The 15,807-nt window shown below is 47.6% G+C and overlaps 1 protein-coding gene across 2 annotated transcripts; it reads left to right on the forward strand.

The window, feature by feature from the left end:
* Positions 1 to 69: 69 nt before the first annotated feature.
* On the forward strand, positions 70 to 8,699 carry mapk9 (mitogen-activated protein kinase 9). 2 transcript variants are annotated; one of them, XM_077609548.1, is made up of 12 exons: positions 71 to 292; positions 1,798 to 1,952; positions 2,828 to 2,957; positions 3,107 to 3,165; positions 3,919 to 4,057; positions 4,262 to 4,427; positions 4,570 to 4,641; positions 5,256 to 5,438; positions 5,518 to 5,642; positions 5,730 to 5,793; positions 5,977 to 6,048; positions 6,121 to 8,699. In XM_077609548.1, the coding sequence occupies exons 2-12, from the start codon at positions 1,837 to 1,839 to the stop codon at positions 6,255 to 6,257; spliced, it is 1,263 nt and encodes a 420-aa protein (XP_077465674.1). In that variant the 5' UTR covers positions 71 to 292; positions 1,798 to 1,836; the 3' UTR covers positions 6,258 to 8,699. The 2 variants fall into 2 exon arrangements, with proteins under 2 accessions (XP_077465673.1, XP_077465674.1); XM_077609547.1 differs by having other exon boundaries at positions 70 to 292; positions 5,977 to 8,699.
* Positions 8,700 to 15,807: the final 7,108 nt, after the last annotated feature.

Here is a 15,807-nt window from a genome sequence, read left to right on the forward strand (position 1 = left end):
TGCGGTTGAGTGGAGGAGGGGCTACGTTTCCCTGCTCCACCAATGCAGTTCCTCGGAGTTGACGTCAGCCTGCGTGATGACGCCACGCGCAACTCTCGGCAGCCTGGGCCGACGCCGACCTAGACGTTGACGTCTTCCTCCGCCACTTGGAGTTCGGCTCGGGGCTTCTGGAATCCCCTTTCGCCGTGACAGCCCCAGCGGTATTTGGCCCAAACTTTTCCCTCCGGTTCTCGAAGGGAGAGGGCGCCTCTTCCGTTTCGTCCATGCCCGAGAGAGCCCTGCGTACGAGAAGGTAAGTGTCCGCCGGCTCTTCCGCCCCCCCTTCGGTGAGGCGAGACTCCTCCAAGCCGCCGCCGGCTTTCCCTTCAGCTGCCCTTCCCTGCCTGCCCGGCCCGGCTCGCCCACGAAAACTGCGTTACTCTCTTGTGACTCGCTAACGCCGTTCGTTCCCTCGATAAAACTAGGCCGAACGTGGCGCTGGCGCTGGTCTTAGTCGAGTCCCCCCGGCGTTTGCTCTATTTACGGCCCCGCGAAGCCACTCATTCGGCCCAGCTGTGCTGCGGCGTTGGCGTTGGCGTTGGCGTTGTCATCCACGCGTGACTTCCACCGCCTTCTATGCTAGCTTGTTAGGTGGACGTTAAAGCCTGCACGCTACGACGTTTAAAATCAAATTAAAAGAGCCCGGACGTAGTACACCCTGTTATGTCACACGATATGACTATAATTTGAAAAAAATAATATGTATTTATATATTTTTTAAAAGCCCATCCCTTCTGGTTCTCCGGAAAGCTCCACCACGTCCCTCTGGGCAACCGGTGAGTTACGTAGATCAGCTCCACTGTAATTCTGGGCAAGTTTGGAGCTGTCAGCACGTGAGCGCGATATGTACATTGAAACATGGGTTGTGACAGACGTAAACACTCACCCCAGGAAACGACACGTTGTGTTAAGTCATCTTGACCAAGCATGATTTTGAAAGAGCATCCCCGCATGGTGCATCATCAGCAGCAGCAGCAGCAGCAGCAGCAGCAGGAGCAGCAGCAGCAGGCTATTTTCTTTTTGTGGCATGACTCGGAGATGGCAGGTCTTCAGGCCATGCTAATACGATCAAGCACTCGCTCGCTGACTCCCGTTGGGTTCCCAGATTTGAGTTTTGGTCACGTCAGAGCCCGAAAGCTCAGACTTGTGGACAGCAGTCATGTGGAGTCACTGTGAAGGTCACTCGGCATCATATCCTTGGACTCAAAATGAAATCATATGCTTATGCTTATATAACTTTGAATTGGCATTTAAGATGTTAGTCATTTCAGTAAAAGTTCAACCTGGGAGAGGAGTGACAATAATATCATGCAACATACTGTGGTTGCGTATTAAATATCATCTGACTGTTGTTTTTCTTCATTTCGGTGGCCCACGTTCACGTCTGTCCATGGCATTGCAAGATGAGCCGCTCCTCCCAGTTTCAATGATATGGACGTCTATCCTCGTCAATGGCAGGCAATGATTTTTACTGGGTCATGGCGGGGGCTTCAAATTGTAATAAGGGCCCATAAGCACAGTGTTTCTCTTTGAATTCATTTTAACTGTATCAACTCAGAATACAAATAATAATAGAGTATGCATGCCAGGTATCCTTACTACACCCAATCAGTTAAAAGCTAAAAATGACTACATCTATTGAATCTCTCTGCCCATTCAGATCCTCTCAAAAACCAGGTGATCGGGTCCGATTCCCGATCCGGGACATCTCTAAAATACGCCGTAGTTAACTGTGTTCTGCGTGCAATTGGTCCACAGACAGCGCCGGTGCCCCCGACTGTACGTCCGTCCGTCAGGATGAGTGAGGCCGAAAATCACTTCTACAGTGTTCAGGTGGGGGACTCTACCTTCACGGTGCTCAATCGCTACCAGCAGCTCCGTGCCATCGGATCTGGAGCCCAGGGCATCGTTTGGTGAGTACAACGGCATCTCTTAAAGGCGGCAGGCTCCGTTCATATTATAAACGGAGCCAGCCGCCTTAAACATGGTTGGGGAACCATTTTGACCAAGACGGCCATAAACAATTCATATTTTCAAACATTATTCCTTGAGAGCCATACTCAGAATGTGCATTCATTCATCGTTTCACCACTTTGAAAGTTAAAAAAAGGCTCTGAATTCTTTTGAGAACATTTTTCACTGTTGCTAATCGATGAGTGTGGATGCAGAAAATTGAGTCTAATGAAGAAAAATGATGTATATCTGCTCCCTGGCCAAGAAATACAATACTGTGGTACCTCTACTTACAAAATATTCAGGTTACCAAATGCCTCGAAGGGCAAATGTCGTCTCTGGATGCAAAAGAAATTGAAGTTACGAAGCTCGACCCTCGTTCTAACATGTTTGTAGTTTGTTAAATGGCATGCGTTTTCTCATCATACTGTAACAAAGTCATTTAGCATTTCCCTGTCAAACTGCGACTAGCTTTCCTGGGAAAAAGGTCTCTGGCTAATTGAGCAAGAATGCCAATGATCAGATTAGGAGGATCTTTTAACGTGTACATGCCCGTGGAGCTGTTGCAGCGCCATGAAAGTGAATAATTATCTTGGTGTAATGAACTGTGCACCTTAATGGGCTCAACGGGCCGTGTTGGCGTTCGCCTCTCGCCAGGTTCGCTTCCTTCGCGTCGTCTCCGTGACTTGGGATTTGCATCAAAACTTCCAAAGTTATTATTGTACTATATATACCATCAGTTCCTCCTTTTTCTTACAAAAGGGGTTTGAATGTTTGGCTGGCAGCACCAAAACGCGATTGGCCGTGACACAAGTTGTCTCTTCTTTATGACCAGCTCTGCCCTAGATACAGTCCTGGGCATTTCAGTGGCGGTGAAAAAGCTGTGCCGGCCCTTCCAGAACCAGACGCATGCCAAACGGGCATACAGGGAACTGGTGCTGCTAAAATGCGTCAACCACAAAAATGTAAGACTTGGTCATATCTTTTTGGGGGGGACTTACTGAAAGAAATGTGTACCGTACAAATATCCCTCTATCAAATGCGGATGATGAATGATGCTGGCCAGAATGCTCGCCATGTGATGCAAGGCCTCTTTCTTTTCTTTTTCTTCCAGATTATTCGTCTGATCAATGTTTTCACGCCTCAAAAATCCCTGGAGGAATTCCAAGATCTGTGAGTTGTCGTCTAAGCAAGTCTTTCCCAACCTTTATTGGCCCAAAGGCACCCTTTTTTAACATCAAAAAAGCAATTACTAAACATGAGTTTGAGTTTAAGTTTGATTTATTTCATATGGGACAGAACATATAAATGAACATATTTATATTCATGTTCATGAACATTATATATATATATATATATATATATATATATATATATATATATATATATATATATACAGATACATACATATATATACATATATATATATGTATGTAAATATGTAGCCAAGGGCTAATTTCCATCTTTGGTCCTTTGTGTAGGTTGAAGATAAACGATGACACATACTAGACACACACACACACACACACACACACACACACACACACACACACACGTAGCACAGTTTTAGACCGCGTCGTGTTGGCAATTTTGTTGGTCTTGTAGCCAGGCTTTAAGATGATTGGCCAAGAGGTTCAGAGGTGGGAATGTTAATTGGTATCGGGTTCCAGGTAGGCGCTTTGGCTAATTTAGCACTCTTTTTCAAGGGAACAACATAGTCACCCGCGGCCCGGTGGGGCAAGTGGTTAGCACGTCGGCCTCTGGGGTCCTGGGTTCAAATCCTGCGTACTCTTCCAATAACAAACACAGCATTTGATGTCTATTTCCAAAGTGGGCCCACTGGTTGGGAAAACACTGGTCGCGAATCTTGCATTTGTGTTGGAAGCTCAGCATTCTCAAACCTTCTTCTGATTTCACTGATTTCAGATACTTGGTGATGGAGCTGATGGATGCCAGCCTGTGCCAAGTGATCCACATGGACCTGGACCACGAGAGGATGTCTTACCTGCTCTACCAGATCCTCTGCGGCATCAGACATCTGCACTCTGCCGGCATCATTCACAGGGTGAGGATCCTTACCACGTTGCTCACGTGCAGCATCCACGCTTCATTTAGAAATTCATTTGAAAATCCATCTCCACACATTGCGGCGTATTTGGCAAAATAATCTTTTGCTCCGGCACATGTGTATTATTAGTAAACAGCGTTTGTTTGTATGGGAAGATTTTCCGTGGCGGGACCAAAGCTTTGCATCCGTGTGTGCTGTCAGGACTTGAAGCCCAGTAACATCGTGGTCAAGTCGGATTGCACCTTGAAGATTTTGGACTTTGGTCTGGCTCGGACCGCGTGCACCAACTTCATGATGACGCCGTACGTGGTAACCAGATACTACCGCGCCCCGGAGGTCATTCTGGGGATGAAATACAAGGAGAACGGTAACGTTCACATTAACGTTTAGTGTCAGCAGGTTAACGTTAAAGCATGACACAGTTTTTCCTGTATCTGCGCATCTAGTGTGAATATTTGATGTATTTGACCTTGAATGAGAATCCTTGTGAATGCCAACTTTGTTTACAGTTGACATCTGGTCTGTGGGATGCATCATGGGAGAGATGGTTAAAGGGGGTGTCATCTTCCAAGGAACTGACCGTATCCTTCCATCCAAGTATGCCATAGAAATGTTCCAAATAGGAAGTTCCTCAAAGACCTCATTCTTCCTTCTCTTTTGCTCCCGTCCATCCGTATTTGGAAGTTAGAGAGTTACAACAGTACAGCCGCGTTGGGCTGTACTGTTGTAAGTCCAGTCTCTAATAATCAAATCTGCAAATTTTTACAATCCAACTCTCAAATTTATATTTACAAGATTTAAATGATAGATGTCGCTGTGCCCTCACCACAGACTTTATGTCGACATTTCACACCATGTAGTGCACGAAATAAATGGCTTGTATGAATCAAGAAATGATTTTTGTAACGCCAGACCTCGTTCACAGTGTTCAATTAGTGTTACCAACACTGAGTTGATTTAAAAATGGATCCTAAAATTTGGGCCACCTAAAAATTGAGGTCAGCAAAATCTAATATGGCCACATCTTCCGTAGCAATGAAATGAGAGCTAATATTCGCGCTTGCCGCAATCATTGTTTTGTAAATATCATTTTCCGAAAGGAAGAGATTTTAAACAAGTGTTGGGACTATGTGCTGGATTCTGCACGTACGTGCTGGACGTTTGGTCCATTTTCCCCAACAAGTTTTCCGGCCAGACATCGATCAGTGGAACAAAGTGATTGAGGTTCTGGGCACGCCCAGCCTGGAGTTCATGGACCGTCTGATGGAGACTGTCAGAAACTACGTGATGAACAAGCCCCAATATCCGGGCGTCAGCTTTGCCGATCTTTTCCCCGACTGGGCCTTTCCCTCCGAGTCGGAACACGACAAGCTCAAGAGTAAGGCGCGCCCTGCTTCCAGAATAAGTGTTTGCCCGTGGCCGCCACACCTTCGGTAATAAGCCTTCCTCTCGTCCAGCGGCTCAGGCTCGGGACTTGCTGTCCAAAATGCTGGTGGTGGACCCCGAGTGCCGCATCTCCGTGGAGGAAGCTCTCAATCACCCCTACATTCACATGTGGTACGACACGGCGGAGGCTGACGCGGTGAGGCCCCAACCCTCGCCACCACTAGTTTTCCTTTTTCTTCATCCGCGCCATCATCTCATTTGTGTCTTGTCTTTTGTCTTTCAGCCTCCTCCTCAGATTTCTGACAAACAGTTAGAAGAACGAGAACACAGCATCGAGCAATGGAAAGGTAGGATGCACCGCTCTCTTGTGGACACACTGAGAATGATGTTTAGAACATTTTTGGGGGGGAAACTTTTCAAAAACGGAATCTGAACGAATGTGAAACAATACGCAAAAATAGTAACTAGGCATAACCGGTACAGAAAAGGAATGAATGAGTAACATTAGCCATTTTTGCGTCGCTTTTCAGAGCTCATTTACGAAGAAGTGATGGACTGGGAAGAGAGGAACAAGAACGGCGTGATGAAAGACGACGGCTCGGGTAAGTGCGTCCGTCGCCCGGCGCCTAACGGGAGCCGGCGTTTTTTAACTCGTCGTCTGCGTCGCGCCTCAGACGCCGTCTCCAGCTCGGCCTCGCAGTCGTCCTCGGCCAACGACATCTCGTCCATGTTCACGGAGCACACGGTGGCGTCGGACACGGACAGCAGCAGCGTGGACACGCTGACGGGGCCGCTGGACGAGAGTCAGTGAACGCCGGCCGTCTTCCCGTTCGCTCCCCTCGTCCATCTCGCTCGCCTTCGCCTTTTCCACTTCCGCCACCTTTATTGGGAGCGCCGCTTCAGAGGTCAAAAAGTAGCACGTGCGGCGGGGGGGGGTGGGGCCCCGTGGCCTTCCTAACGTTAGCGGCTTAGCCGGGAGGCGTCCATGTACGTAGTTGTATTTTTCATAGTTTTATTTTTGTAGCAGATTTTATGTTGGAATAAGAGCGGCTTGTCTTCTCAGTCCTACTTTACTTATCCAGATCAAAAGGCGTTCCGGACGAAAATTCACGGTCAAAACCGCGTGGGACGGAACGCCGGCTAAAGAAAGCAAATGTTCTAAGGTGTTGTTTACGGGATGAACTTGTCCGAAAGTTCCCCTTTGCTTCTTGGGCTGCTTTGCAATCTTCACCCACCGCGCACAGAAACGTACGTTTGTCCGTTCATCCCGAGTCGTGTGGAGCGTGGCATTGTTTTATTCTGTAATATACGTATTGTAATCTACGTAAAGATGCACAGATGGACCTTGTGGTTGTAGACCCACCCCCTTATTGCAAAACGTGCTCTTTTTTTGCTTCTTTGTGGATATTGTTGCCATCGCTCCACATTTGACTTAAGGTACCGTATTTTCTCGCATTCACGGCCGTATTTGTCACTACAAAAAAGACGACTGAATCGAGGCTACGGCTAATATGCGCACGAATTCGACTTGGCACGCACCAAACCAGACGAAACGCCATAACGCAAAACAATGTGGCCGATACGGTCATTTATTTCAAAATAGGGCACCGCCATCTTACCTGGGGATGACAAACGAGACCGCCACCGACACACTTGTTGGTTGTACTGCTCACGTGACTTCCTTTCTGAATGGACTGACCTTCCTTATGATATTGAGCCAAATAATGCGCAATCCGGCACATGGTCCTTTCGCTTCATAAAGTATCTCAGAAATAGCACGTGACTTTGATGATTTTTCCTAAGATTTTCCCTTCAAAGTAACACATTTGTACTCCCTATTAAAACCATGAATATAGAGACAAAAATGTTGAATCTGGGGGCATCTTATACGAGGCAAATTGTCAAATTCAACCATTTTAAGGGTAGGGCTTATACACGGGGGCGGCTGAAATGCGAGAAAATACGCTACTACTTTTCTTAGAGGATATCGAGGATGGAGTTTGTTTCTATCTGTTCTGGCAAAATGTTGCACGTCCAGGGCCGTCCAATCATTTTCTTTCTTTTCTGGGCGCTCGAGCGCACGCACGCACGACTCGGACGAAAAAGTATTCCACTTTGTTGAATACGCAAAGTCCTCGCACAATGTTTCGGTTTCCCAACGACGTGCCGAGCGCCGATTGTTCTCGTTTGACATTTTTAATTGGAATGCCGAGGTATTCCTCAGAAGATGGAGCTTCAAACCCCCGAAGAAGAAGAAGAAGAAGACCACGGTGACGAAGCCAATGTGGCCTGAATCCTCAAGCCTGGCACAAAACGAGGAGAAAAAAAATGGACTTTGAAGCTTGAGATATGGACTCACTTGTGGACTCGAGGGTAACCATGCACTTTTTTTTTTAAATACAATCTCACACGCCTCGCTTTCCCATAATGTTTTGTATTTCCTCCCGTTCTGGAATTGTAAGCACCTGTGCACATTGATGTAGCTCGTACGTGTTCCGGTTCCCGCCGTTGTTGGCTTTATCTTTCAGCAGAACTTAGTCGGCTTTGGCACACGCTCGCGGTCGTAGAAACAAAACACATTTTTAAGAAATGTTATTTCAAAAGAAAATGTACGTGTGTGGGGGAGACCTTTGAACACGGGTGTCAAACACACTTTAAGGCTTATATTCTTTTGCCAGACGGGCGCTGTAAACTTGGAACATTCCGAGTTTAACATTGAATTGAATGCCTTTAATGTCATTTTAAAAGTAGAATGAGATTTAAAGCTTCACCATAAAGTGATCAAATAATGAAGTAGTCCTAAAAAGATTGATATAGACTAAAAAATAAAGTGGAAAGAAAACAAACAAACTGGGTTTTAGTGCAAGATAAAAATTTGCAGTGCCAAGACTAAAGTCAAAGTCTGAGATATCTGCAGTCCCATTGGTGTTGGACGTCTGGTGTCATCAATGGCGGCCAGTACGCCCCCCCCCCAAAAAAAATCAACATGATGGAGTTGGCACCAACCAAAGCGAGTTTGACACCCTTGGCGCAGACCACCCCATGCATTTTGACGGCTATCCGGCCATGTGTTTGGCCAACGCGGCGGCTCTCGTCCCAAGTGATCGGCTTTGCATTTGTGTACTTTTCCAGATTCTTCCTCAAATCAAATGAACAAAAGAGCATGGAAACCCTTCCCCAAAAACGGGAAGGGAATGTTCCGCCTGTCTAAGGAGAGACAGACACTACACTACTAAACAAACTAGCGCACAGAGTCTGTCTCACTGCGTCCGCATTTGTTTTTATTTTTCAAGTTCCTCGAAAGCTTCCGATGATGTTCTCTGTCTTCTTGGCCTCGTGGTTGAGATCTCCAAAGGTGTCAAAGAAGTCTTTCTGCAGCGCCGAGTTGCGTCGCTCGGCGGCGGCTCGCCGGCTTTCCGACTGTCCGATCTTGGCCCGCAGCTCCCGATACCAGTGACGCTGGCGCCACAAGTTGCTCCTCAGCAGGAGCACCTCCTCCTCCAGCTCCTCCTTTCTCTCCTCCAGGCTGAAAATCAAGACGAGCCAGCGTTGGAAGGACGAGGCGGCCACGCGAGACCACGCTCGGGTGAGTCGTATGTCCGTCCGTTTGTCGCTCTCGGAATCGCTCGCTCTGTTTTCCCCCCGAGAATCGCCCTTGAATTGTGTTCTCGTCAGGTCCGATGGGGAACCTGTTGATTGTCGTCCCTTTTATGATATCGCAATTAGGATTGCCATAAACTAGGGATCCCATATGGTAGACCAGATGAGAGGAGAGGAGTGGCCGGCACGTCGGCCCCGTAGTTCCGTGGTCCCGGGTTCGATCCCAGGTCGGTACCCCCGCGTGGAGTTTGCGCGTTCTCCGTGAGCTTGCGCGGGTTTTCTCCGGGTGCTCCGGTTTCCTCCCACGTAGCAAAAAACATGCATGCTAGGCAGATTGGACACTCTAAATGGCCTAACTCTAGCTAGGAGTGATTGTTTGTTTGTCTAGTGGTGCCCTGTGATTGGCTGGCTGGGATAGGCTCCTGCAAGATTTGTTGGTGTTGTTTCAAGATGGCTCTTCAGACATTTGTAAATTGTATACCTTTAATGACTTTCACATGAAAGTCAACTCCATTGTTCCGCCTATCGATGGGTCGCACGTAAAGCTAGACAGACCAACACAGACGGCTTGGACTTTTGTGGTGATTTAGCCCCTGCCGCTGGCCGCTTTCTGCTGACCTTTCGCCCACCTGGCCGGCCGACTCCGCTCCATCTATATTAGTCAAAAGCTATGTGCTGGGCCGCGTGGCCTCTTAAATTAGCACACTGCGCCCTCGCGGCAGGCACCATGTGCTCCTTTCGTCAGCGTGGCTTGTAAAACCTTCTTGAAAGCAATAAAGTGCAATTGCTAAGTGACCAATGAGGCCCAAAAGGTGGAGAGGCTTTCAGAGAGTAACTATCTTTCTTAACTTGGAACTCCTCTCCAACGCGGCATTTTTGGGCCTCGGGGGCGTATTTGAAGGTGGCGTGAGTCTTAAAAGCGGACGGCCGGACTGCTCGCTCGCTCGGACCTACGCCGAACTGCTAGTGTGTTGGAACTTCAAATTGTTAAACACAAAACAGGTTCGATGTGTCGGCGTGTTTCTTCTTTAGGAATACTGCTTTTCCCGAATATGGCCATTTGATCCAAACCTGGGCGGCCAGGCGACTACGGTGGTTAGTTAGCGCGTCGGCCTTGAAAAAAGAAATGCTCCAAACCTGGCAATCCGGGCCTCGTACGCTTCGTGTTGTCTGACTACGTACTGCTGGAGGTCGGTGAGGAGGCCGCGAAGCGCGCTGGCCAAAGGGTCGGCCGGCGGCACGGGGGGCGGCGCTTTGGGAGCCCCGTCAGTCTTCTGGCTTTGGGGCCAGTCCGACTCTTGGTGCCATTTCACCCGCTCCCCCTGTTCAAAGACCGAGTCCGGCGTAGGCTCCCGACGATCTGGCATTTCTGGCTTTGCCTCGTCCGAGCCACCTTCTGACCAACGGTCGCTCTCGGGACCTGGCCGGTATTCCCGGAAGCTGGATTCCATCTCCGAGACTTTTGGGACACCGTCGGGGGCCCGGGGGCCGGGGAGGTTGTCGTAAAATGACGGAGCGCTCCGGTGACTGATGCTCGGCTCGGGACTGGAGTCCGGTTGAGATCTGTCTGGCCGGCACATAGACCCTCCCAGGAAGCTGCTCAGTCACAACGGGGGCCACGACAGTCCGGGGGGCGGGGTTCTGGTTACAGTGGGATACGCAAGCCCACTCTCCGCTTCCCTTTGCCTCATTCTCTGGGTGAACGCGGGGAAGTTGTCGTAGCGGGGGGCCCTGGCGCCAGTCTCAAAAACAACCATCTTAGACCAACCAAGTGCCTTATCCTCTCTCTCTCTCTCTCTCTCTGTGTTTGCAGGAGGTTTGGGCCTTGGATGAAGGAGGGTTAGCACCCTAGCACTTGCTAAAGGGACACTAGGTCATACTACCGTCGGGGTATGTAACTATGAAGCGAGCGTGTGCCTGTGTGTGTGTGTGTGTGTGTGTGTGTGTGTGTGTGTGTGTGTGTGTGTGTGTGCGTATATGTGAGGTTAAGCAAGACTGACATCAGCTGTTACTTTCGTAGTAAATCCGAGTGAGCAAGAGTCCATTCCTCAAGACACTGGGACACAACTGGGAGGCCAGAAATAGATGGTGGCCTTGCTCGTTGCGTTAAAACGTTTCAACTGTGGACTCATCAAGTCAATTCGGTCTCATCAAAAAGATTTTGACGGGAATGATCTCCGTTTTGTGATTATCTATGAAAACGTATTAAAAATGCAATGCATCTATGGTTGCATCTTTGCGTAGCCGTTGCGTTGCTCGGCACTGGGTGGCGCTGTCGGATGTGACAACGATTGCTTCGAACTCCTCCCTCAAGGGCCATTTCAAATGATATTTCCTCTGATGAAGTTAGATATTGCACAGTCATCAGTTTGACTCTTTGGGTGGGTGGGTGCATCCACCTTGACCCTAATACTTAGCATACTACGCTACTTGATTTTCTTTAACCCTGGTTCATAGATAATCATTTTAAAATGTTTTGACCGTGTTGGATTGGCTCATCTTTATCCATATTTAGCACCGTATATTCGTCTTCCAATGTCGTACAAGTAAGTGCCAAAACATTTGTACACAGGTGTACAATGACATACAATTGACACGTAAGACGTGTTGCTCAATTTCATGTTGAAATGGTCCGCAAGAATGCTGCTATTTTTGATGCAAATGAATATAGTCTAGCTGTGATACAAAATAATAAAAGCAATCATTGCTGGCATGCTGCTATAATCGTTGAATGATATTTTTGTCATCAAAATGATCCTGAAAGGTTCATAGACGAGAGAAAGTGCGGCAGAACAAAAACAAGATGGCATTTCCTTTTTTTCACCCTAACTCCCGTAAAAATCCCATGGCCTTTACCTCGCTTGACCTTTAACCTTTGTTGCTTGTATGCGCGAGTGCTCCATGGATGGCTTCATCCTTTTCGTGCGCTCATCACTCTGGTCCTTCTCCATGTTGCTTGCTTGTCTGCAAATTGTAGCTATGGCAACTGAAACCATGGCAAGAAGAATAGCCAAACCAAAAAAAACAAGGGTGTAGAGTGGTGGATGTATTTGAATGCATTTAGGCGGTGGAGTTTATGAGGGCCATGCTTTTGTTTTTGTTGGTTATTAGCGGCGAGCGAGGCGGCTCTTTCCTCGTCGTGCTAGTTGTGTCAATGTTCCATTTTTGGGGCAATGGCGGCTCTGGCTATTTATGATATCAGCAGGCCAAAATTACCATGGAAACAATTTCTTTGAAGCAAAAACCTAGCAACCAACCTGCCGCTCTTTGAAACCTGAGACAGACGCCGACAATATTCTGAGGCAGTCGGCCATATTCCTAGAGTACCGCATGTACTCTTCTCAGTTTCCCTGGTGACTGAATTCTGTTTTATTGCTTTTTTTTTTAAAGTTTTGGTACAATCGCTAGCAAAAGAAGAAATGACAGTACATATGATTCCTTCATTAGCCATGGTCAGCACTTTGCTAGCATGACTTACAGTATGTATCGTTCATTCATTCAGTCATTCATTCATTTTCTGATCCGCTTTATCCTCACTAGGGTCACGGGGGGTGCCGGAGCCTATCGCAGCTGACTGATTGCTGGCCAGCCAATGCCAGGGCACGAAGAGACAAGCGGCTGGACCCGCCTGGATTCGAACCCAAGACTCCGGAACGGTGAGCCCGACGCGCTAACTCCACATCCACTGGGCCGCAGGTGTAGTTCTTTTTGCCATTTTTTTGTGTTCAGTAATTGTAAAGAAGACAAGAAAAATGAAAATTTTAGGAGCTATTGACTTTGCTCCCCTGCCGCTCGCTGGAAAGGAATCCTCTTAATTGCTTTTCCTGTATCATAAGAAGCCTCATTAAGGAGAGGCACCCCCCCAATTCCCAGGGATCTTATTCCGACCGGAGAAATCAATTAGCCAGATGACACGGACTTCCAATGCTTCTCGGGCGGCGTCGGTTAAAGATGAGTCGTGTAGTCATTGTCTGACCATTAAATCAAACTCCAGACGGGGGCGGGGGGGCAGGAAGCCTTCTCCGACGTGGCCGTAAAGTGGAGTAGACAAAGGAAGAGGGGGAAGGACAAAAGCGTAGAGCCATCCAATGCGGAATATGCCGTTATTTCCCTCTGTGGGAAAAGAAAGCGCTCGGGCTAAATAGGACACTCGCGGAAAGCTTTCCATTGGCTTAAAAGTAAAGCTTTCATTTTTAGCAAGCTTCCACGTGGCCCAAAAGTCATTTGAAAGAGCATTTTCCAAAACGTGGAAGGAGGAAAAGGACGGGCCCGGCCGGAGCTTTTGCTCCAGGGTCGTAACGCCATTTCTCTCCCATCCATCCATCCATCCATCCACCATTTTTCTGTCATTCTAAAAAGAAAGTCCCGTGGCCCACATTTCATTGGAGCCATTTTTCTCAACTGTCCATTAACGGCATCCGCACGAAGCCTTTGAGGGATGCGCCATTAAAAGCTTTTTGGGAGTGATGGGAGGACATTAAGGGAGCTCAAATGTAGATAGAAACGCAGGAAAAATAAGATCGTCTCCCAGAAAGAACCACAATACAGTACCGTATGAGAAGTCTACGTTAACCTTGTATTTTAGTCCAGTCAAGGCCATTTTCTCTTGATCGCCTCTTATTTATTCATGAACTTGCGTGTTGAGCGATGCCAAATCTGATCAACAGGGTCACCCTCGCTCATCTTTACGGTTACGGCAGGGGTGGTCACACTTTTTCGGTACGCCGGCGGCTAATAAAGAAATGTTCCAGCCGGGGGAAAAAAAACCTACCCATTTGTTTAGTATTTCTGTTGATGTATGCTTCACAATCACATACCGTATTTTCTGGCGTATTAGCCGTACCCCTTAAAATCATTGCATTTTACAATTTCCCTCGTATAATTCAATTCAAATACACAATTTGCACGGTTCGTTATTTACAGGAAAACACGCTTCTCGTGTTCCCATTATAATGGTTTTGCTCCTATTCACATGCTAACACGGGACAACAGCAATATCAGAAATGAGTAAAACATTCAGAAATGAGATGGCGCTCCTCAAATCATTATTGCACGGCGAGTTTGACAAAAAATGATTGAAAGAAACGACATTGTTAGATGACTTAGCGTATTTTCTCACCGCCTCGATTCAGTGATCAATTTTTTGAGCGACAAATACGGCGTATGCGCGAGAAAATCCGCTATCGTAGTATCTACAATGATCGCCATATATCACCGTTTTGATATATTGTCACAGCTGTCTACGATGGTTAGCCTTCTCATTTGCTGGCACATTGGCGCCCGCCCGCCCGCCCGCCCGCCCGCGTGTACTCGGCGCTCCGGTGATGCACACTCGCCGATGCTAATGTCATCTTCTTTGTGCACATGGCGGCATGTGTGGGTTGCAGCACTCTACGTATTAGATAAGCTCTTCTGACCCATCGGTAGGTAGCACGTGTGGGTGGGCTGGAATCTTCAAAGACAAAATCAATCCCCTTTGTGCAAGCTCCACGTCCGCATGTATTGCTGCTGTATGTTTTCTATAGTTGTCAGATCCGTGCCGTTATATAACCGAGTACGGAAGCCGTAAAAGTGGGAGCTGGCTGGTGGCCTTTTCTATAGCTTGTGGATGCGCGTCTTCCTTTTTCCTCCTACGCTGAGCTTACCAAATCTTATTTACTCTGCGTCGTGTCTTACACAATGCGTCACAAAAATATTTCTCTGCAGAAGCCTGGCTGGAAAATTGAAGCATCGCACACACACAGTTTTATTCAAGTGTTGCTCTCATAGGGTATCGTTGAATATCTGCAATGACAATAGCCTTAGGCTTAGGGTTACTTTAGACTTTATGGCATAAAGAAAATAATGTGCCGTATTCTCTAGACTGTAAGTCGCAATTTTTTCATCATTTGGCTGGACTGGTGTGACTTAACGTGAATGTTTTTTTTCTTGATTTCTAGGATGATAGAACAGACGAACAAACACACACTTGAACATGTGGATTTTCATTTTAAAATCAAGCAAAAGTAGAAAGACGCACCCCGTCAATTCAGATACTACAAAAGGTGAAAACACGGAATGCCTACATGCAGTCACTATTTGGCCCATCCTTATGATTCTTGTTTCATGATCACCAACACCTGGCCTGGATGCCCTCCGGACTTTGCGTATGTTTCCTAACAGTACGGAGCAAACAGAAAGGAGTCAACGGGAGTCCGAACGGGCACCCGGGAAACAACGACTTGAGTTGCTGGCCTCGTCCACGGGCTGACCCTGAGGTAAAACCCCCAGGAAGTCATTAGGCTCCACTGACTCTCTTTATCGCTGTGTCTGTGTGTGTGTGTGTGTGTGTGTGTGTATGCCCGCACTTTGTGGCTTTTGTCCCATGAGGTGATGTCACACTCCATTATTCTCGGATTGCCCTGATGCTGCAAATGTGTGTGTCTGTGTGTGTCCGTCCATCCGTCCTCATAGCGCCGTGAGGACGGCCGAGCCGAGGGCCGGTGTGAACGCAACGACGGGATGAGAGAGACGCTTTCTCTTATGTACGTACCTGAAAGGAGAATGGAAGAAAGGCACGCATTTCTCTTGAAAGGTGACTGTGGCGTAAAGGCAAAGGACAACCTTCATTCCTTTATTCTTCCATACCTCACCAGACACGTGGGGGGTGCTGGAGCCTATCCCAGCTTACTACAACAATGTATACAATATACGTAGGTGTACACCTACACACAAGGGAGGGCAGGGCAAAAAAAGGAAACACACAACTTATATTTTTATAT

This window comes from Stigmatopora argus, chromosome 9, assembly GCF_051989625.1.
Source record: "Stigmatopora argus isolate UIUO_Sarg chromosome 9, RoL_Sarg_1.0, whole genome shotgun sequence".
NCBI lineage: Eukaryota > Metazoa > Chordata > Actinopteri > Syngnathiformes > Syngnathidae > Stigmatopora > Stigmatopora argus.

Excerpts from the sequence above, each read along its gene's own strand:
- mapk9 (XM_077609547.1), top strand. The coding sequence starts at position 1,837 with ATGAGTGAGGCCGAAAATCACTTCTACAGTGTTCAGGTGGGGGACTCT. Across the intron at positions 4,642-5,255 it reads CATCTTCCAAGGAACTGACC|ACATCGATCAGTGGAACAAA; the intron begins GTATCCTTCCAT and ends TTTTCCGGCCAG. Across the intron at positions 5,794-5,976 it reads CAGCATCGAGCAATGGAAAG|AGCTCATTTACGAAGAAGTG; the intron begins GTAGGATGCACC and ends GTCGCTTTTCAG.